This window comes from Solea senegalensis, linkage group LG21 (genome assembly GCF_019176455.1).
Source record: "Solea senegalensis isolate Sse05_10M linkage group LG21, IFAPA_SoseM_1, whole genome shotgun sequence".
NCBI classification, from domain to species: Eukaryota; Metazoa; Chordata; class Actinopteri; order Pleuronectiformes; family Soleidae; genus Solea; species Solea senegalensis.
The window spans coordinates 18,252,402-18,275,965 of record NC_058040.1 but is presented as its reverse complement, the minus strand read 5'-3'; the positions used below and the strand labels follow the sequence as shown (position 1 = coordinate 18,275,965).

The following is a 23,564-nucleotide window of genomic DNA, read 5'->3' as shown; positions in this document are numbered from 1 at the left end:
CTCTTTTGGTGGAGAAAAAGATGGAGGAAGATACAATAGAACATTAATAACATTGCTGTGAGGGATCAATAAAGTCTAATCGGATCTAAAGAAAAACAGGAAAACAACAGATGGAATATTGTATTATTGAACATGCCCTTTCTCAGTAATCCTCATTTTTTCACAACATACTGTACATATATATGTATATATGTATGTGTGTGTGTATTTTCCTTTACCTTTTCAAAGTACTTGATCTCGTACTCCAGGATGATGCCGTTGGGGCGATCGGGCTCAGCCCATGAAAGGGCAATGCTGCTCTTCTCTGTGTGACCTTTCCTCACCACGCTCACTGGGGACGGAGCTGCAAACACGCAAACACACAAACACAAACACGGACATAAAGAATCAACACCTAAAACCAACACCAATTTACTCGAATGTAAAGTCAAATTTTAATGAGGCAACCCAGTGTAATCCCTTCACTTTTCCTGTAGTATTTAAAGCAAAGACTGACATAAAGTCGGGGGATTAAACAGAAACAGAAGATGGAAAAAGGTGCCGAAGCTGTAAAAATCCTCTGGGTACAATCGACATCAACGCCGCCGCTTTCCTGTCATGTTTTACACCAGCAGAGTCGAACGTGACACCGTGGCGCGTTATGAAATATTAAAAGTAAACAAAATCTTGGTCACCGATGCAGAACTAACTCGGTTACTTACTCTGACATTTTAACTCTTTTACAGTTCTTTCCCCTCAGGCTTTTCCACAGGTTGCTTGTTCTTCTCCCTCCGTTTGACTCTAACTCAACAAGTACGACTATTTTTGGTTCTAAGGCAGCTCTGCCTCTGGGGGGAAGAAAAAATAAAATATCTGTAATGTGACAGTAAAGTGCACCTGCACCTAATTACACTGTTCTTTTTATACCAGCCTGTTATCGTGCACTGCTGGCAACAGGAGCCGGAGAAGTCGAGTACGACTCTCCAGCGTTTAGTGCACTGGATTTGGCAACCGGCAATGGATACGATCCACTCTGTGTTTGTTCCAAATGAAGAGGCATAACAACCAGCTGAATTATGGATTATTAGATTCAAGATACTTTTCAAGCAGCTATTAATTCAGCTGACATGCTGTTTCTTCTTTTACCTCACAGCAACTGCAATATGAAAGTCAAGAGAATTAGGGCCACATGTAAAAAAAAAAGGAAATTGAAATAATAAATACTTTATTTACAGAACGACATTCAAAAATACTGACTTAATCTCAGAATCCTGAGATTAAAGTCATTCTGTAAATTAAGTAAATTCTTACTTTTTAATCTTTTAATCTCAAAATTCAAACTTTTATCACTCAGAATTCAGACTTTTTCCCCTCAGAATTCAGACTTTAATCTCAGAATTCTGAGATTAAAGTCACAATTCTTACTTTTTTCTCAGAGTTCAGACTAATCTCAGTATTCTTACTTTAATATCAGAATTCTGACTTTAATCTCACAATTACTGTAATCTCAGAATTCTGAGATTAAAGTAAAAATTCTTACTTTTTTCTCAGAATTCAGACTTATCTCAGAATTCTAACTTTAAATCGCTGAGATGTAACTAATCTCTAATCTCAGAATACATGATTTTTTTTCTTTCTTTCAATTTTTGTGGCCACTCTTCCACAGAAAGTATACAATAAAAAAACGTTTCAGACTGTTTTGAGAAGTGTTTAATTTCTCTTTCCCGTCAACACACTGGCCTTTTATTTGGTAATTTAGTCTCTAAGTATTGTTCAGTAGAGCTCAGTTGTGTGAGTTTGCATTAATCATCAACCCGTCCTGTAGTAACCTGAGCTATTGGCCCGTCTCTCTGAGGGACAGTTGGAGAGTCTCTGACACATAAAGAGCTTTTAACCAGGCAAAATGCTCCCTCTGGCAACATCCTGATAGTGTGTGTGTGTGTGTGTGTGAGGCCTCGACTGCAAATGCTAAACACCGTTTAGGTTTCAGTAGCCTCAGCAGAACTCTGTGGGGAATAAATCATCGCTACAAACACAGTAACTGTATCCTGAGTGCATGGTCGCACACCAAAGTGTTATCTGCAACATCTTAAAAGCTCTGAAATCAGAGACTGAATCTCGCTCTCTCACACACACACACATATAATCTCTCCATGCTTAAATAGTGGAAAAAAAAGGTCTGAGAGGCCATGATGGAGGAAACTTTTTCCCAGCAGCTTAACGGGTAACAATACACCAGAATCTTAACTTTAAATCCTGCGAAAAATGGACGCAGTTGGCCATGCTGTGTTTAATCAAAGCTTCCTGAATAGAGACGTGTCAAACGAGGGCGCTCAGAGTCTAAAGCCCTCTTTGATACACAACCGTAGGAGTTTGGGTTATATAAAATAAACTTAATACAGGGTGAGAGCCCAACAAAGAAAATGAAGGACAAGGAGAAGTTCTATGGGAGTGCAAAGGGTTGATAGAATGTCTATTTAACTTTAATATAAAAAACTGTCCAGGGTTATTATTATTTTTCTCCACCATTTTTAAGTATCTGTATGGCTGCAGCTCTTTCTTTGCATTTTCTTCCATAGTCTGTTGATATGTATGACTCCTCCAACTGCAGTTCAATCACATGTCTAAATGAAAATGGCTTCTTCTTTGTTGTTGTTCTTTTCTTTGCTGTATTTTCTTTGCTGTATTTTCCATCATTCTTTCCCCTCAATCTTTTCAAAAATCTGTCTCAGATATATGTGGGGAGATCATCTCAAGGTCACCCTAACTTCATACGATGTAAAATGTGGATATTATATGAATTTGAACCATTGAGGAAAGAAAATAGTCCAAAACTCAGCCCACTAAACAATTTGAGGAACAAAGTCCATGCGCCTTTTTTCATGTTTATAATGTTGATTTGTTTGATATATATTGTTTGATTCCTGTGATTTAAGGCCTAATTCATGCCATATAGAATATGAGTTTGAAAATTTGTGTAGGAAAAATCATTCATCATCTATTATCGGTTATGCATACCACCACAGTCCACAATAAACTATTGAAATTACTTCCTGGATCCAGTGTTTACTGGATACTAGTAATATTAATATCCTCCCAACTGGATGTGAATCCTGCAGCCATGGAGTCGCAGGTATCTGAAGAGCATCCTTCTCTTTCCTCCACAGATGCAACGCACGTCCATATGAGACAACAGAAGCCTCCTCCTCCTCAAATTCCTCCACAAAGAGACACCTTGTAGTTCCACAACTCTGCTGCTGAGATTTAAAAATAAACCCCCCCCAAAAAAACGGAGTCTTTTACATAGATCTCGAGAAGACGGAGCGGATGGGAGGTGATGGAAGAGAGGGAGGGGGCGCTGAAGGATTGGGGAGGGGATTAAACGTCAAGCGGGTGGTTTGACAAAAACGGAAAGCAAGTGCGATATGAAAAAAGTGAGGGGTGGTGGGGTGACGTGGCGAAGGCAGCGCTCCAGCAACACTTTTCCTTTTTAGCAACAGGAAGCCGAGTGCAATCACGGCGACTGCTTTAAACACTTCCAGCGCGTGTTAGATTTAACTAATGAGCACCTAGAGTGGTGAAAACAGACGGAGGTAATCTCCCGAGCTTCTGCGTCTGTGAGGCCCATTGTCTGCCTCAGACGTCGTCTATTTTCACGGAGACAGAGGTCAAGAAAGGTTGTAAAAAATCTTATTGGGCTGGACACACGTGTGCAGCCCTGCAGTGAAACAACGGCAGATAAAAGCACAGTGTTATCACAATGAAGAACATAAGCGTCTCACACTTCTATCTGTCTGAGCAATCGCCGAAAATCAATACACGCCTTCAGCCATCTGCGGTGTTATCCTTTAACTACCCTGAGAGAATGACACGAAGATGGACGGGGAGAGAGTGAAAGGGTGACACTGTAACAGAGAGAGAGAGAGATGGTTTCTTTAAGATTGTGAAGAACCAAAAGTCATTCTTTTTTTGTGTGTGCAACTCCACCTACAAAGCACTGGCTTCAGTCTGATTAATAAAAGTCACGCAATTGAGAAAAAACTTTTTCTTTTTTTTTTACCTTCAGGTTCGAATGTCATTAAAATAAAGGGGAAAAACGATGTTTGTCAATCACTTGAAGGTGTCTCATTTGCAGTCCAACTGAAGAAGCAAACAATGGGAAATTTGTTGGCTTTTATTCCAAATAAATCAGTTTTCTTTGGCCATTGGAACAATTTAAAAGCATAAACATTGGTGCTGTTCAAAATCTCTGGATGTGATAGTGGAAAGGCACAAAAAGTGAAATCAGATACGATCCAAAAACCCTAAAAATGCTAATTTCTGTCAGAGGAATCGCGTTGGGTACCTTTGTTGTTTTCTCTGCAATCTGATATATGCACTTAATAAAAGGAGATACCTCTAAAAGAACACTGAATTATTTAACCATCAACCATTTAAGTGTTCACCTTCAGGTTTGAATGTCATTAAAATAAAGGGGGAAAAACAATCATGAAGGTGTCTGCTTATTCAGTTGGACTGTGAAAGAAACAACGGGAAATTTGTTGACTTTTATTCCGAATAAATCAGGTTTCTCAACAATGAGAATAGACCACAATCATACGTAGAATTGTTATTGGTCCAAGTGTTAAAAATCTCTGGATGTGATGATGGAAAAGGCAAAAAGTGAACTCAGATACGATCCAAAAACCCTAAAAATGCAAATTTTCATCACTCTGGAGTTTATTAAGGTTGAGGAGGAATAACATTTGTTGTTGTCTGATTAATACAACACCTTTAATTAAAAGAATACTGAATTAATCTACCATTGTTAAGTGCCCCAAAAAACTCGCCAGACCTGTTCAGCTTCAGGTCTGAATTTCATTAAAATAAAGGGGAAAAACTATTATTTATAAAGGTGTGTGCTTCTTCAGTTGGACTGCAAAATAACCTTTTATTTATCCAGAATAAATCCGGTTTCTTTGGCCATTCTAACAATGCGAATATGCCATAATAATATTAAGCATTGGTATTGGTCCAACAGTGTTAAAAATCTCTGGGTCTGGTGATGGAAAAGTGACATCAGATATGAGCCAAAAACTCTTTAAATGCACATTTTTGTCACTCGTTCGAGTTCTTTTTTAGGGTTGAGGAGGAATAACATCGGGCACCATTTGTGAAGGCAACAGCTTCTTCATAAATCAGGTTATCCGGTAATCAAAATAGGCCATAATAATACTTAGCACTGGTAGTGGTCCAATAGTGTTAAAAATCTCTGGATCTGATGATGGAAAAGGACAAAAAATTGAAATCAGATACGATCCAAAAACCCTAAAAATGCATGTTTTTATCACTCTGGAGTTTATTTAGGGTTGAGGAGGAATAACATCGGGCACCATTTGTGAAGGCAACAGCTTCTTCATAAATCAGGTAATCAGAACAGGCCATAGTCACACTTGGTATTGGTCCAATAGTGTAAAAAAGCGAATTCAGATACGATCCAAAAACCCTAAAATCCTTAATACTATACGACACTGTCGTGTAAAAGCGTTAATAAAAAGCAGCAGCAGCATTTTAACTGAGTCATGTTGAGCTGTTTGCTTTTCAAAAAAAATCACTGGTTATGGCTCTGGGTAAAAGCACCAGCACTAATGTGTTGTTAAAAGACATAAAATGACTGTATTGGACTGAACGAGTAGATCTTTTGTTGGACACGGGAAAAAGTGGCTGCATCTGTTGTACATCTCTAAACGCACGTCAGAAACACAGCGATGGGTTGAAATGTAAGGGTTCCTGTTTGTGATAACGTTCCGTTTAATCACAGCTACATTCTTCCCACATCGTCTCTGCTTTTATCCACTAAACATCGCGTCGGTCACGTTTCACCCTCCGCCGTCACAACTTCACTTCATTTCAACGCTTCCAACAAACCCCCCAACCGCCACCACCCACCGCCCTCACACACACACACACACAGAGTCTGTGCCTTTAAAAAAAACAAAACAACAAAAGTGAGACACATGGCCACAGCACTACAGCCTGTGCACTCCGCCGCCCACAAGCCTCGAGGATAATGCATCACAATTCGTCTGATTAACAGCCGACGGCGGCAAAAACAATGTATGGGAGCATTTGGTGTCATTAACACAAACGGCTCCCACACCGTAAACAACAACAACAACAACAACAACAACAAAGAACAAATGAGCAGAAATAAACATATAACAGGACACTAGTTTTGCATAAAAACTCAATTAATGCACATTGGCCGAATTAATTCAAGTGCTCGCAGTGGATCCGAAAAATTAAAAAAAAATTGTGTGGATGGGTGATGGAGCCTTCAGTTTGAGCTGGAAAGCATATAAAAATGTAATGTTATGAGTATCCCGATCAAAATAATTGGAATTGTGTCAATTACAAACATCTAAAAGGTCTCTTACGCACACAGAAATCCCTGGGATTTACTGTTTAAAAGGAAAACCAAGAATCTTAAAAAGTCTTATAAATCCTGAGGTCCTAGGAACATGCAGGCACTTTAAAACATGCCACTAAAACTGTATGTTCACGTCAGTCGTGGATTATTTAAGATTTTCTCCTTTCATGCTTATCAAAAAGACGGCATTTGACCATAATAAACTTATTGTGAGCGACTTTTATTCCATTGTTGTAGGCTATAAGAAGTGACCTCTTGATATAAAAATAAAAACTCTAACAAGCCATACATAAAAGATAAAAGAAATAAAAAAAAATTATATTATTTTATCTTCAATTCCTTTTCCATTTTTTTTTAATCTGTTACACTTTTGTTGACTAACGTAAAAATCTACAGTAAATCAGTGAATATCCAGGATGCACTCGTTTATTGGCAGCTAAATAAATCCAAAAACCTCTTGAATGAAAGTTTCTGAAAGTCTTTGAGCGAGTTAAATCCACCCACTCACTCTCACCTTCTCTCTGCCTTTGTTTGTCTTCTCTACCTTGATGTTCTCTCTCTCTCTCTTCCTCACCTCTCCTCCTCATGATTACCAAACACTTTATTATTCACTGTGAAATCAACTTTTGTCACGGGCCCTTTGTCAAGTGTGAAACTTCCCACACATCATCACCACAACGCAGCAGAGTCCTCTAAATTTGTCCCCCCGTCAAACCGAGTCTCCTCCGTGCCTCGTGTGTCTCTCTCTGTTTGTACTTTTGTCTTTTTTTGGATGTCAAGCTTTTACCCTCACGACACAGATTCAAATCCATTGGTTCCGGCACAATTTTGGCTTCATAATCGGCGTTAAACGAGTGGAAAACCTCAGCGTTCAATAAAACACGAAGGGAGAAAAAGGCCATTATTGACCGGAACCACGTGAATCTAAAGTCACATGTTTTAAAAACATTGGATGGTAAAAGTTGCAGAAGGAACTTGTAAATGTGGTGTTAAGTTGTTATTTTTAATGTGCTGATATACCCTCCATTCCGGCCCCCAGGATGGATTTGAGAAAATTTCACATGATGATGATTAGAATCTAATTATGACTGAAACAATCGCTCGATTATTAACCGATTACTAAATTAACCGTCAACTATTTTTACAATCGATTTATGGGTTTGAGTTTAAATGGTGTCTTTGATCCATATAACAAAGAAATCATTAAAACTGAATAGTTTTTGGTTTTGGGACTAAAACAAGACACAAAATTCACATATCTTTACTTATTTTATTTACTTTATTTATATTTCTAGCAACGTTTACTTTTACTCCACTACATTTCCTCTAACTATCTTTGTTACTCGTTACTACCAAATAAAATCAGAAGAAGAAGAGTTGGTATTGTGGTCTGTATTTATATAGAGCTTTTCTAGTCTTGCTCAAGGACACAGACTAGCAGAGCCAGTAATTGGACCCTTCCAGTTGAAAGACAACTGGCCCTACCACTTAGCCACCATGACTCAATCCTAACTCCTAACACTTTTGTTTAAATGTTGTATTACTTACTTCTACCAAAGTCATTTTCTGGTAAGATAGGTACTTTATACAAGACTGGTAAATCCAAGTTGTATACATAAACACTTACTAGTTTCTACTTATTATCACTTAATTTTACTCTTATACATCCATTTATTAAATGTTTACTCCATATTTCCAATAAAACAATTGAAAGAAATGCTATTTAATTTCACCAAAAGAACTTGACATTACCACAACCAAGCCCGACAATCACTTCTGGATATTTGCCCTCTAACATTCCCACTGTTGCACCGGCTTAAACTCCCCCTTTGAATACCAGTGGCTGCACTTAAATACAGAATATCCAAGGTACAAAAGGCTGTTCTCCACACTCCACGCCACAGAAAGAGCACTATATTTATCTGCCCGTGACTCCACCAGCCATGTGTAATCTGCCGTAATGCCTAATCTGCACTTGGTCCAGTGACTGGCTAACTTTAATCCAGCAACAACTCCCGCAAAGTGAATGAGAGTTGTGCGGTGTGGTGTGTAATCCACTCAGACTGCTGACTGTCACCACATCACTGGTGTCGTCTTCTCAGCACATGAGTGTTCACCTGGACGGTAAAACGGACTGGACTGCTGCTCTCTACAGGAGACTGGAGTGTAGGGGGCGCTCTTTAAAACCTTCAGCTGTCCTTTTAGGAGTGGTTTGCCGGGGCAGTAGACAGAGGGAGGCTGCACAGACAGATAAGAAACTCCCATCTTGGTCCTGGGATGTCTTCTATCTTGACCCAGTGGCGGTGGTTAAAGAGTCTGACAACCATCTCACGCACACTCTCTACCTCTACTGTGACTAAAGCTGCGTTCACACCAGCTCCTTCTTCATCGAACCCGAGTTCGTTTTCTCAGAAAGTCCGGTTTGCTTGGGAACGCACAAGAAACGCCTAGAAACGTAGGTCTAGGTCTCGGACTACAACGCAGGGCATTGTGGGTAAACACAACCAAAACATACAGCGTATATGTGTCGTATGTTCACATCAAACTAAATAAAACAACCCACGACCGATAGGGTTTGATGCAGCTCCTTGTTTTGCAGAAACAGAAGTTGCCCTGTAATAACCAATAGGTGAGCGATGAGTTTTCTTGTTCATTTGTTTGTCTCATCCTCTCCTTCAGTAATTCTTGATGCAGCGCCACCTCAGGCGAGGAGGGGAACACTTTTTTAACTAAAGTGTGAAAGCAAACTCGGACCGGCTGAATGCTGCAACCCCCCAATCTGTACCGAGTCTTAACTGCTACTACTTCCTAGTATGACTCAACGATGTTAGATCATGAAGGATTAGAACTTCTGTGACCATCTGCCACAGCAGAGAGATAGTAGTTCAATCTATAGAGAACATTCTATCCATTGTCTTCTTGATGCCCACCCTCAAGAAACAGCGATGGACCAATCACAGCAAAGACACGGGCAGTGTCTTCGATCTCATTCCCCCACAGCCTGTTTGATTCGAGCCAGGGTTAAAAATGGATACAAAACATTGGAGTCGGTCCCTAAATAGAACTCCAACCTCCATTATATGGAATATAAAGTATAAAGTATTTGCAAATCGCTGACATTAACATCGCTGTTTGTGCGACAGAGCCGAGATCTGTGTCTGTGTCTCTCTTTTAAATTAAAAATAACATTTCTGTTAAGAAAAACAACTTCAAGTCTCACACTTGTTACATGTCCATTATATTTGGCAGAGACTGATTCAAATGTGTTCAGATTCAAATGTTTTTTGGCCTAAACGGTCTAAAATATATGTATATTCTATTTTAGGGCACTGTTCAGTTACTTGCAAAATAGTATTTGTTAAAAATCGATGTAAAAAAAACCCCAAAACAATCATGATTGTGGTTTTATTGTACAAAAATCATGATCTCATATTACTTCCAGTGACTAAAATCTCCACATGGACGTCGAGGGAAAGTGCATTAATCTCATATTTTTCCTCATTTCATTATGGGCAAATAAAAATAAACTACACCAGCGCATACTGCCTGTAAATATATAAATGAGCTCCCAAAGCAGACATAAAATAAAAGCATCTGATGTTTACAGATATGGAGGTGCACGGGGGCTCTTTCACTCTCCTCGCTCACAGCGCTGCTCTGGGGTCCGCACATCATAACAAACATCGCCCAGGCAGCTGCAGGCACAAAACAAACGGCAGCCGCAGACTCGAGAAACCAACACACTGCGATCCAAAATGAACACGTGTACGCGCGCGCGTCCTCCGCCGGATTCATCAGTGGCGACAGGCGCGACTCAATAACACCTGCCGCCCGACACGCGCTTACACGGCGGCCGGGACCAAAAATCAGGCTTCTCATTAAGACCCAGACTCCTGAGAGTCTCTGCTGATGAAGTGCACAGCCTGAGCGAAGGCGGCAAGCAGCGTTCCCGATGATATATAGAAATGCCACGGCAACAATAAGAGACAACAAAGTAAAGGCTTTTTCCATCATTCACTGCAGGGGGACGACTGATTTGTTGGACAAATATTGGGGAGGTTTTTTTTCCCCGTGTGCTGGTCTCCAACATGCCAGAAAATTTGTGGTGGAAAACCATATGAAAGAAGCTGTTTTTTTAAATGATTCCTCCCCGGCTCCTCTTTTTGGGGAGTTTATCTCTGTAATTACAAACTCTCTGTGAATGATCTCGCTCTCAAAATAAAAGATAACACTTGTGAGATTCCATCAGAACCAATGCAGATGCCGCTGGGTCAGAGCAAATCCTGCTTGTATAGAGTTGGGACTCTGTAGAGTCTCTGTTGTCCAGCAGACAGGGTTTCTTTTCTTTGATGACATGATCAGACGTGTGTTTTCTGCACACGCTGGTTTGATTGATTGTTGTTTTGTGTTCATGCGATTGTTTTTTTAATAATTTTATTCAGGAACAGGTTAACCCTTCAGTGACCATCCAGGATTTGACGTAACTCCTAGACCGTTTGTGATATCAAGAAAATTCCAAAAACTATGGACTGGTGATCTGTCCACCCCCCCGCCTTTGGCCCTATGTTGACCGAGATTGGCAAGGGAGAAGGTAGAAGATGGACGGATGGATACCGGAGAGCAGAGAAATAGAGCTTTGCGCCATTAAACTTCCGCGCAACGACCATCCAGCGTGTCATGTGTTTGTGACGTCAGCTTCCCAGCACCGTAATTCCTAAACGCTTTAAATAACTGCCAGATATTGGAAGTGAAATTTATCCTGGAAAAAAGGGGGCAGAAAAAAAGCACTCACTCATTCAACCTCCCAGATTTTTCCGATTCGCGTCGATATTTATGTGGAAGATCCGACAAATCTTTTAACATATGCTCCTTCCTGTATCCTCTGCTGCAACAAATCTCGCAGGGCAATCACAACCACGCGAGACTTGACCTCGATGTTTTTCCTGATTAAAACAAGGTTTCTGATTGTTTCAGCTTCGTAAACATGAACATATTCTTCGTTTCTCTGATTTATATAAACAAAGAAATCATTCAAACTGAATCCTTTTGGTTTGCAGACGAACATCGTCATTTCCAGGTTTGACAAACACCGATCAACATTTTTTACCGTTTTCTGAGCGACCAAGAAAATAATCGACAGATTAATCGCTTATGAAAACAATCATTAGTTCCTAAGCAGACAACCTGAGCGCTTCATATATATATTTATACAGTATATATACTAAATGAAGAAACTCCCCACGTCTGGCTGCATCATATCCGTCGCTAACTAATTCAGGAAATTCTTCCGGATGACGGGAGGTTCAAAGCTTATTTCAGAGAGCACAAACTGACCTACTTCTCTGGCGCCGGTATCAAAAAATGCTCAGAAAGAATTTCATTGCATGCATTAAAAGGAAAAGTGGAGAAAAGCAGGCGCGTCACGACAGACGAGCGAAGTGTTTGTGTGCATGTCTGATGTGCGTCCCCACTGAAAACAATGTGCTGGCAAAAGTTGCTGCGTACGAACGTTCCCCCCAAAAAAAAGAGGAGGAAGAGGAGGAAGCGGCGTGTCATGACAAAATGATGATGTTTGGAGGAGGAAGAGAGGGAGGGAAGGCTGACGCAGCTGCGACAGCACAGCTGTGGGGCTTGAAGGAGGAGGAGGGAAAAACAATGTGCCGTGACAGATCCGGCGGAGACATACCTGCCTGATTGGTCGTCACGTTGAGCGACACGTACTGCTTGGCGTGCTCTCTGGCCAGCTCCGACACGCCGTTGACGGCCTCCAGCAGGAAGCTGTAGTTGGTGTGCGACTGCAGGTCGGCCACCATCACCGACGTGTTGGACAGGCCCACGCGGCGCGGCAGGAACCGCACGTTGGGGCCGCACTCCTCCAGGCCCCGCCCCTCCGGCAGCACCTGCCGGCAGAGGATGTTGTAGCGCACGTCCTTCCTGCCGCCCGTTTCCGTGGGGACGGACCACTCCAGGAAGACGCTGGTCTCGTTCACGTTGGAGATAGCGTTGCGTGGCGCGGAGGGCGGGCCTACGGAGACGAGGAGAGGCAAATACAAGCGGTGACATTGTGAATCTGGCAGATAATTTATGAAGATATTTCGGGCTGTCACTTTTAAGCGGAGTTGAACATATACAGCCTAGAAGTGCATCAGTGTTGAACGCCTGTCTTTGGTGCCATGAGTGGACAATAATGTCACCATTTAAGACCATTTATGAACGTATGACGCTGGTAACGACACATTTGTTACCAGCGTCATTTCAAAGACTTAATTCTCCAACTGTGTAACAAATATTGTTGTAAGAAACGGCCCAAACATGACCGAGCTAAAATGGTTTTGCCAATTTTTTAAGACGACACGTTCGCACATTTTTCATTACCGTAATTACGCAACTGTTTGTGCTATCGGAAATATTTAAACAGTTTCCGAAAGCTGAGAAGTTGCACGTCAAGGGTGGTTATTGCGGTAATTTCACCCCGGGCTATTGCAGGAGGCCGGCGAAAAAAAAAACTTCACTTTTATTATTTCAAATATGTTTTATACTGCTCAAATTTAAAACTTTAACACACAAAATCTGTTTTTTCTTCACTTTAAATTGTTAATACACCATTTTAACATGGCAGTAAATTGAAAATAACTGCCAGATATTGAAAGCACAGGGCATTTCCTGGTACTTTTATGGCTAAAATAAGCAAAAAATAGACAGTTTTTATAGTGAAGCTTGGGATATATAGGAATTTTTGGATTGTATCAGATTTTACATTTCTCTCTGTCCGATATCCGAAGTAACAAATCTTTTAGCGTCACTTGAGTGAATGATAAATAGCGTTTTATATTCGTATGTTTCAGTAAGTTTGAACTTTTCCAGAAAGTGACAGCCCCACATTAGGTACTTTATCCTTACGTGTGCAGGCCATGTTGGACGGGTCGGAGTCGATCTTGTAGTAGCCGTCCTCACAGGTGCAGGAGGTGGCGCCCGTCTGCCTCGCCACGCTGTGAGGCGGACATTTACTGCAGGTCAGGGACTCCAGCAGCGAGCGGTAAAACCCCACGCTGCACACTGAAGAGTGAGGAGGAGGAGGAGGTTTGCAGAGGGAGCCACCAGGAGTTCAGCGCCAGATGAAGATGAGATGATAAGAGAGGACGAACAAACAGGACGAGGAAGGAGGAGGGAAACAGGGGAGAGATAAAGCAGAAGAACATGTTCATTTAAAAGTTCCTCATCAGAGAACTAGAGTAATTTAAAAAAGGTTAGTTTCTAGTGCACATTTGTGGTTGTTTTTACATTTTCTTTTTGAATTCTGATTTCCTCTTATATTCCTCCAGGGATTATTCTTTAATCCAATTTGAACAACTCTGCTCTCTCTGTCATGTTTCTCTGTCTTACTCAAATCAGATACTTCAGTTTACTGATCAATAACCAGCCATGGGTTATTGACACCCCCCTATATGCAGTATATATATATGTATATGTACATATATATATATATATATATATATATATATATATGTATATATATATATATACATATATATATATATATATATACACATATATATATATATATACACATATATATATATATATATACACATATATATATATATATATATATATATATATGTGCAGCATATAGAAAGAAAAAGAAGCCGCACATGGGAAGTGGCATAATCTCTCATCTTCCCACACAAACGCACACTCAAACAGTTAATCTGCGCCGCGCAGGTAGACATGGAGGGTTTACTCGCTCAGAATGTTAACACACAAGAATACATCAACAACCTCTGTCGCCATGGTTACACCCCATTCCCTCAAAACAACCAATCACTTCTTTATCACAGCATCACTTTCGTCCTGAATTTGCTCTTGTGCTCAGACACAAACAGACACACATACAGTCAGGGGATGAAATACTAATGGGATATTGGACTTTTTTGATAATGATCGGCGAGTTCCACAGATCACTGAAGATATCGTCGCGGGCGATGACAACAAATCTTGTGCTCCGCGCGTCACATATTTTCCTGAGAGGAGCGGAGAAATGAGGTGTGAGGAGGTGAAAACACCAGCGAGGAGGAGAAGAGAGTAAGACAAAGGAGAAGTCGCCGCACTACGGGGCTCGAAGCTGTTGTTGTTGTGTTCACCCGTTGTTTCTTAATTTGGCCAAGGTGCTCGGCCCATTCACGCTGAAAAGTGTGATTAAGAACTACATAATTAAAGTCCAAGGGGGAGAATAAAGAGGAGGTTAGGAGTGGAAGGTAAAGGAGATAAGATGGGAGCGAGGGAGGGAAGAAAGGACGAAACTTTACGAGGGGGGATGGGAAGGGTTGGATGAAACAAAGGAGGAGCGGCGGCAGATGATCGCGCGTGTGTGTGTGTGCGTCGTCTTATTTTTATGCGTGTACTTGTATTTGTTGCCACTTCTTGCATAAACAGTGACCTTGTAGTAAAGGTCAGGGCTTAAGATACAGTCGTGGTCAGGCATTAACTGGTTGTGGCTAAGGTGAGAGACGACTTGTTATTTAAGATGTCCAAAAGAATGGAGGTCAACGCGAGTGCTTTAAAAAAGGACAGCTGCATGAACCTGCGTGTGTGCGTGTTTGTGTGTGTGTGTCGTCGGTGGCACTGATTCACCTTGACGGAACCTTGGCCTGTTGTCACGGAACATTAGGCCTGAAAGATTCTCCCTCTGCCCGGGATCGCTGTGTGTGTGTCTCACCTCCCCGTGTCTTTCCTCACAGACACACACTTTTATAATAGTCTCCGTCATGAAGAATGCCACACATACTGTACCGTACCCAAATCCCAATTATGTGTTGAGGCTCAAGACGTCGCCGTCTCTGCCGTTTGTGACCTGGCCTAGTTTCGCCCGAGCGTCTCATCACATAAATCACGCTCAATGGAGCGCGGACCCTGAATTTATTCCAGGGCATAAACGTAGAGAAGGCCTCCGTACAGTGTTGTATTGATGGCGGCTAACTAAATTTGATTTGCGGCAGATTTTATTTGATCGCACTTGGGTTTTTTTGGCATCGAGGGCAGTGGGACACACCTGATCCGGATCCACAAACATTCGCGGTTATGTACAGATTTATTGCCGCAGTCTGGCGTCGTCTCGCTCTCCTTGACTTCATCCTCCAAACTCCCCCATGGATGGCCAAATCCATAAAAACATGGTGGCAGCTCATTTCACTTATACAGACACACACACACAGACACACACACACACGAGTGAAGTATTACAGAAGACTGTGAGGGTCACATGTAAGAACCAAAAAATGAAACGGCATAAATTCTGAGATTAAAGTGAGAATTCTGAGAAAAAAGTAGAAAAAAGTCAAGATTCTGAGACTAAAGAAAAAGTCAGAATTAAAGTGAGAGTTTGGAGATTAAATTCAGAATTCTGAGATTAAAGAAAAAATTGTAATTCTGAGAATTTAAGTCAGAATTCTGAGGAAAAAAAGTCAGAATTATGAGATTAAAGTCAGAATTCTAAGAAAAAGTGGGAATTCTGAGATTAAAGAAAAAGTCAGAATTATGAGATTAAACTCAGAATTATAAGAAAAAAGTTGGAATTCTGAGAATAAAGTGAGAATTCTTATATTAATTTTAAAAAAATGGGAATTCTAAAGATTAAAGTCAAATTTCTGAGAAAAGTCAGGATTCTGAGACTAAAGAAAAAGTCAGAATTAAAGTGAGAGTTTGGAGATTAAATTCAGAATTCTAAGATTAAATTCAGAATTCTGAGATTAAAGAAAAAGTTGTAATTCTGAGAACTAAAGTCAGAATTCTGAGGAAAAAAAGTCAGAATTCTGAGATTAAAGAAAAAGTCAGAATTATGAGATTAAAGTCAAATTTCTGAGAAAAGTTAGAATTACTTCATTACTTATCTTTTTTATTTTAGGTGCTTAAATCTGGCCACATGGTGTGTCAATCAACAGTATGGTGCGGGCCCAGCGTGACGCTATAATGGCTGCTCATTAAGATTTCCTGTTGATCAAGTTCTGAGATTTGTAGATGATTTTGTCTGTTGGCCACAGTCGCTGCCAGCTGTCACTACTGAGGATCGCTATTTACTATTTTGGTTAATTCCACACACGCTGGGAACCGAAGCAAATCTTTTTTAAGTCGCACGCTTTTTCTTGGTCGTCAGTCAAAACTAATTATCGATACATATCTGAGGGAAGAAAGCAAACGCGTTGGGTGAGCCACATGCATTTGCATTAAAAAAGGACAGATTTGCCTATAACGTGGTCTTAGATATGAGATAAAAATGTTTGCAGTAAATTAAAAAATAATGCCATGGAAGTGGCAAATAAATGATTATGAGAATGATATAAAGATGTGCAATTAAAATGTGCAAATTGGAGTGAAAAGAAAAAAAACATTGCAATGTCACTTTAATGAAAATCAATTCCAATTGACTAACAATCACTGACAGAGTCGAGGGCAACATGTTTATTATCATTATTCTAGCTCATTTCCAATTAGGCTAAAACAGATTACCTTTGCTCGACGGGAGACGTGAACGTGTGGAAGTGAACTTCACGCGCGTGCAGTTTAACATGACGTGACAGCATGGGTGCAAATGACTGAATGATTGTCAGGATTCACAACAAGAAATGTCTGAGAGCGCAGTGAAATAAGGCTGAAACTGGGATGAAGAGATTAAAAAAGCCACAGAGACTAAACCAGAACATGTGTGTGTTCAGCGTGGACGTAAGGAGCCAACCTAATCCCTTAAAAATCCAGATTCTAAGATGGCTGCCACTCACAGTCTGCTACCTTTATTGTTCATTGCAGATACGTAGAGTGTTGCTATTGACTATTGCGAACAATGTTACGCCCAAGATAAGTTTGTGGTCAGGTTTGTTTACTTATTTAATCTTAAACTTTATTTGGAAAAAGCCTTTGATTTGTCTAGTAAAAATGGTCACGTTCATTATGTCGGTACGTAAACGCACTCGCCAAGATGGACGCCAAATTCAAAATTTGCAGACTTCCTTTTGAGTTGAGGCCGTGGTCCAAATAGACTTTTTTGTTCGCCTTGGGCCGTTACAAGTTCCCATCAAGTTTCGTGAAATTTGGTGCAACTTAATCTTGGCTCGCTCCTATCCACATTTTGCCTTAGGGGGGGCGCTATAGAGCCCTGGTGCATCGCACAGGTCAGAGTCCATTTTCGCCACACCTGACCTCCGTGCAAAGTTTCACGAGGACATATAACAACCTGGAGGATAACGATAGGTTCCCCCACACAAATGACATGCCGTTTCGGCCCCTGCCATTCGTGCTTGGGCCCTAATTGAAATAAATAATTACGTGATTGAGGGGGAATAACTCTTCTTTGAAGAGATTTTTGTAGAAAAACAAATGCTGTTATTACCATATTAGCATGCGAGCATTTCTACTATGAGTATTATGTGTATTAAACTGTTAGGTCTAAGTAAGGCTGCAAAGGGGCTGGAAACCCTTGGTAAAATATCCAGAAACCCTCCATGGGATTGGGGAATTTAGTGCAGGGTCTTTTGTAAATATTCCAAAGTGGAAACAGGATTAAGTTGAACCTAATGTAACCTAATTTGATTAATACAAAATATTCATGTTCGTACGGGGTTTTTGGTGCATAAATATCTGTTAAATGGATTTCGCTCTTGCCAGTGTTCCACAATTTAAAAACATTAGAAGATCACTCGCTCAATGATCAGTACAGAGAGGAACCAGTAAGAGTTTTTTAATCTTTAATCTTTAAAAAAAGAATCAGTGCAGCAAAGACATGGTGCTAATGTTTGGTTGGTTTTCTGTTCTAAACTCTAACATTTATCATCTAACACGAATAAAACTAATGCTTCGTCTCTCCAATGTTCCTTGTGTATCTGCACCGCAATGCACTAAATTTACTTAAAAAACTGTACTTGGAAAATACAACGTTTTAGTCAATTAGCAGCATTTCCTCCTATTTTGAAAAGAAAGAAGGTGTCGATGTACAGAGATAAGTCATCAATGAAGCCATTTACATGAAGTTCCACTTCAAATTATTATTATTATTATAGTCGGGTTAGGATAAAGCGGTAGAAGAAGGACGGATGGATGGATGGATACCGACCGGAAAGCAGAGAAATGGAGCTTTGCACCCATACACTTGTCATTACGGTAGAACCCCAGGACTTCCGCATGATGCCCGTCCAATCACGGACAACATTCACTAGTACCGTGAATCCCTAAGCGGTTGAATCACTGCCAGTTATCGAAATGTGAAACTTATCTTTGAGTTTTTTAGTAAGTCCAGGTCTTAAAAGGACACGCCCACCCATGAACTCATCACTTTACACTGACAGACACGTGAATTCACACTTTCCGTGGTTGAAATTAGTGATGGTCACGGCTGATTGAGTGAAATAGATCAGTGTTCATTGCAAATGCAACCTGAATGTTTTTAGCGTTGGTGGTATTAGCATGTGTGTGTGTGTGTAGTTGCCCTTGGGCAAGCTGTCTCTCTGATGCCATGCAGCTCTTAATGCACAACACAAAAGGCTAAACGGTAATTAATATGCAATACACACTGATGTGCCTCCACGCAGCTGTGCGTGTGTGTGCGTGTGCGGAGGTTAATACGTAATTAATATGCATCGCACACTGGCGTCCCGAGCAATTAAGGATCCAGCGGTGTCCGCCGATGCCTCTAAATGAGCGTCCTCTTTAATTGGAAACATTTCACTGCAAACATGTTGATTTATAAAGACGTGGCTGTCGTCGCTTTGGTCGGGATTAAAGGGAGCGAGCGAGCAGATTAAAGACGAGGCGGCGAGTCATAGGACGGTGGGGTTTGAGGAGCCGCGTTCTCAGCCAAACTGTGGGTTTGAATGTGGTTGTTTGTTTTTCTTCTACACAGTGAGAGACAGCGCGGATCCAAGCGTCGCCACACATTTGTTCTGACGTACGAAGAGGAATGACAAATTCCTGAAAGTCGTCGGACGACGGGTCAATTGCTGGATTAACAGGGAGATTACAGAAGAAAGAGTTTCAGCTGGTTTGTAAAAGGAATCGATGGATTACGCTTCAAGTTGCAGATGCTAAAACTACAACATATAATGGAGAAGTTATTATAAATGTTAATTAGGGCAAAGCAATCATAAATGTTTCTGTCCATAAAAACTGTTTACAGCCACAACTTTACTGGTTTATACCACAGACTGTACATAAAAATAAGTGGATGTCGTCCGCGGGTTCCTCCTGAAGCCAACCAGGAAATAAACATTTATTGAATAGCCACTAGGGGGCGACCTCACTCGATGCAAAAAAAGTGGGAAAATTAGCTTCCACTGGATTTATAAGTAGTAAATAAACATTTTCCTAAAGAGTTAACAGACTTTACAGCACGTGATGTCATATTTGTAAATTCTGTTCTTATTTTAGGGAAAATAAGTGATATTGACAGCTGCTACCATCCAAAAGGAGGCCATTGGAAATAATACTGAGTAATACTGAGTCTTCAATTCTTATGAGTGACGTCACAACCCGTTGTCTCTCAATCTTTATTTATCTGACAGTTATTGTGATCATTACTGACACCGACTTTGTAATAACAATGATGATTTAAAAAGTGAAAGCTTTACAAAAGCACTTCCACCTAAATATACTCAAATATCATCCATCCATTCATCTACTACTGCTTTATCCTCCACATGAGGGTCAGAACCAACCATTCTGACCGACAGTCAATTTACAATTTTTCGAGTGTCCAATTTGCCTAATCCCCATATTGCATGATTTTGGACGGTGGGAGGAAACCAGGGAATCCAGAGAAAACCCACGCACACACGGGGAGAACATGCAAACTCCATGCGGAAAGACCCTTGTTCCAAATGGGTCTTCTTGCTGTAAAGGCTGTCGTAATTTCCAAACACAGAATGTCCCAATTTAGACAAAATGAGAGCAATAAACAACTCAAACCATTTGTCTCATGTGTCCTGCCTTTACGTTTACGTCTCCCCTGTCACTCAGGATTGACATTTAACAGGAGAAAAACAAAAAAAATTGGCTGAGGCTGAATTTCAACAGCATGTTTGTGTTGTCAGAAGACACCATTGTGAGCTAATAAACTGAGCCGAGGAAACACAGTAAATATCCTGTTCCTGTATTTGTCCCACAGCGAGCTACTGGCCCGTAAGGAACATAAACACTGCGGGTTTTTCATACCTTCACGTATTAGCTTGTGTGTACGTCTCTCTGTGTGTGTGTGTGTGTGAACACAAACAAAAGCTACACGATAATAACGCAATAATATACAATGGAGTCAACAGCGTTTTCCTCTCTGGAGCTCATTGTTCGGCGGACGTTAATTCTCACAATCAGGACCCATGTGGGTCACGGGAGGTCACGACAGTCGGCCTACAGGGTACGACTGAATATTAGCTATACATCAAGTGTCGAGATGTGCCGACCACATACTAGCGGTGACACGAGACGGCGTATAATGGAGATTTAAATGGCGTTCCTGTGTGGCGACACACTTAGCAGCTGTGAGGGGGGAAAAAGTGCCAGCAGGCACATATTTGGTGAGCAAAGGTCAGGATCTGAGAGGCACAACAATCCTCCTGAGACATGTGATCTAAGGGGAAAAAGGGAGGTGGACGGAATTGGTTTTCCGACGTCTTTTGACTGATTTAAGTGCAGCTATGCTGAGCATTCATAAATCTGCATGTGTATGCACATTTATCACAGGCTAATTACATGTTTTCTGTGGTCCTAGCCTTAAGTTCCCCCACATGCACAGAGGAAGTAACAAGAAATGATGAGGTTATTAGGTAGAAAAACATTTCAATGTATATGTTTTTTCAAAGTTAATCTACTGGATGGTGGCTGCATACGTCCAGATTCCTCTAAAGCAGTGGTTCTCCTTTTCAAACCACACGAGAAAATATTGCGCTCTTGAATCAACACCGTTATCTCCAACTTTAAAATACAATTCATGTAAATAGGTCGAGTAAAAGTCAGCCGCGCACTTTTCACAGGAGGCTGATTTATTCCCAATAAGATGAGAATTTGCTCTCTCATCATCATCATCATCACCCTCCTCCTCTTCCTCACATATGCTTCACACACTGGTATAAAGACATTAAATTAAGATGGAGCAAGAGATAAGCCTCACTGCGATCACATACCCTGTTATTATAAAGTAGAAACAGCATTTCTCATTTACCTCCAAGTACCACCGGAGGAAACTAGCGTACCACCAGTGGTACACGTGCCACAGATTGAGAACCATGGCCCTAAAGCAAAGTCGCTTTTTTGAAAGTTTCGATTTTTACCTACAACACAAACAATGCCACAACATAAGTACTACATTACATGGTTAAAATCCTTTTTCTACACTCCACAATCAACGGCGAGCTTTATTAGGTACACGCTGACGCAATTATCTCATCAGCTAATCACAGCCTCTGTAGTTTGTAGCCTTTATGTGTGGAGAATTCCTGAGGTTTCATCTAAAACCTCAAGTATACAAGTGTACACCCAGCGGCTTGGCAGACTGTATATACGGTACATCGCTCACATGGCAGCAGCTCAGTGCATGTGAGACACGGTCAAGACGATCTTCGAACACACAACTCATGAAACCTTGAAGCCGACCACGACGAACGCCTCTCCTGCCACAGTGTACCTAATAAAGTGGCCCCATGACCACACTGGGATATAAAAGTAGCTCCGGTTTACTCAGATCACCGTGTATTTTACTGTAAGGGTCAGACTGTATATATGTGTGTGTGTGTGTGTGGGTGCAGAAACTATGCGCGCCCGCCATAAATCTATAATCGCTTTATTATATACACGAGTGACTCATTACCTGACCTACATCCATCTGAAGTGTCCCTAACTACCAGTAACCACTTCTACAAGCCACCGCTGACTGGGCCACAGGAGACGACCAGGGCTTTCATGGAGGGGAGGAGCTGGTTCTGCTGGAGGAGGCATTTTATGAATATTTCACCAACTGTGTGTGTGTGTGTGTGTGTGAGTGTGTGTTCTCCTGTACATATGTCTCTGTCAGGACACTATAGGGTCCTCAAACGTGTGGTTTTTAGAGATTATGGCGAGTATCGGATTTAATTTATGGGTTAAGAAGTTGAGGATGTGAGTGGTGTTTTTTGTGTTGAAGGTTAAAGTAATGTGTCGTATACGGAGCTCACAAATACGTGGATGTGTGTGTGTGTGCACATTAGCGGGGAGAAGGGTAAAATGGGGGAAGCACTTCTGGGAAAGTCAGTTTACCCAACAAGCACTCAGGAAGCACTTTAGTTGTCATGACAGCATGTTGAGATGACGGGGTGATGGAGAGGGAGGAGGGAGACAGAGAGAGAGACAGACGCTGAGGGAACGTACAGAGCTGGAGAAAGAAAGACAGAAGCCCGGAGCAGTTTCCAGTGGAACAAGATCTCAAAAAGATGAACGAATAAATCAAGTCGATTCATATTTCTGGAGGTGATGGAATCACAAAGGCTTCCCGCCACTTGCAGATTTCTGTGCCATCAGTCACTGAACTCTTCTGTTCTGTCTGTGGAGCAATTTAACAGGGATGATAAAAAAAAAGGTTCAAAACTTAAAAGATGAATTAAAGATTTTGGGGAACAGAACACATGAAAATGTAAAGGTTTGAGCTTCACAAGGAGCAAATGGGGGGGGCTACTATTTCTATAAAATTAGGACTGCACTTATATATAATATAATATTATAATCGATTAATGAGTTAGTTGTGTGACCTTCAAAATGTTTCCAACCCTCAAAATGATGATGTTCTCAAATGTTTTGTTTTGTCCACAAACCACAATTATTTGATTTTGATGATTTCTTTGTTACATGGAGCAAAGCAACCAGGAAATATTCTCATTTAAGACGCTGAAAAATCACAAAGCTTATTGAAATTATTGAAAAAAAAAGAATGAAAGATTAAAGTTCAAGTTCATTTATATTCATATAAAAAAATTTTTTTTTTTACAATAGACAAACAAACAACCTTTGAGTTTTCAGAGTCACATCAGAGTAATGAAAGTCAAAGTATTATGTGACTGAAATAACAACAACTACTAAGTACTGGTGAAAAAAATATAGTCAAGAGTATAAAGTACTTTTTAAAGTGACGTTCAATTTTCAGAACCTTTTCTAGAACCATTCTCTTACCTCA

The 23,564-nt window shown here is 40.8% G+C and overlaps 1 protein-coding gene across 1 annotated transcript in view; it reads right to left on the bottom strand.

The window, feature by feature from the left end:
* LOC122758257 (ephrin type-A receptor 5) overlaps window positions 1–23,564 on the bottom strand; it is an 83,040-nt gene that overhangs the window by 32,463 nt on the left and 27,013 nt on the right. Inside the window, exons 4-6 of the mRNA XM_044012283.1 lie at window positions 13,289–13,444; window positions 12,075–12,413; window positions 219–343 (exon numbers count right to left, since the gene is read on the bottom strand). Coding sequence (XP_043868218.1) covers window positions 219–343; window positions 12,075–12,413; window positions 13,289–13,444 — 620 coding nt within the window. The remainder of the gene's footprint in view (window positions 1–218; window positions 344–12,074; window positions 12,414–13,288; window positions 13,445–23,564) is intronic.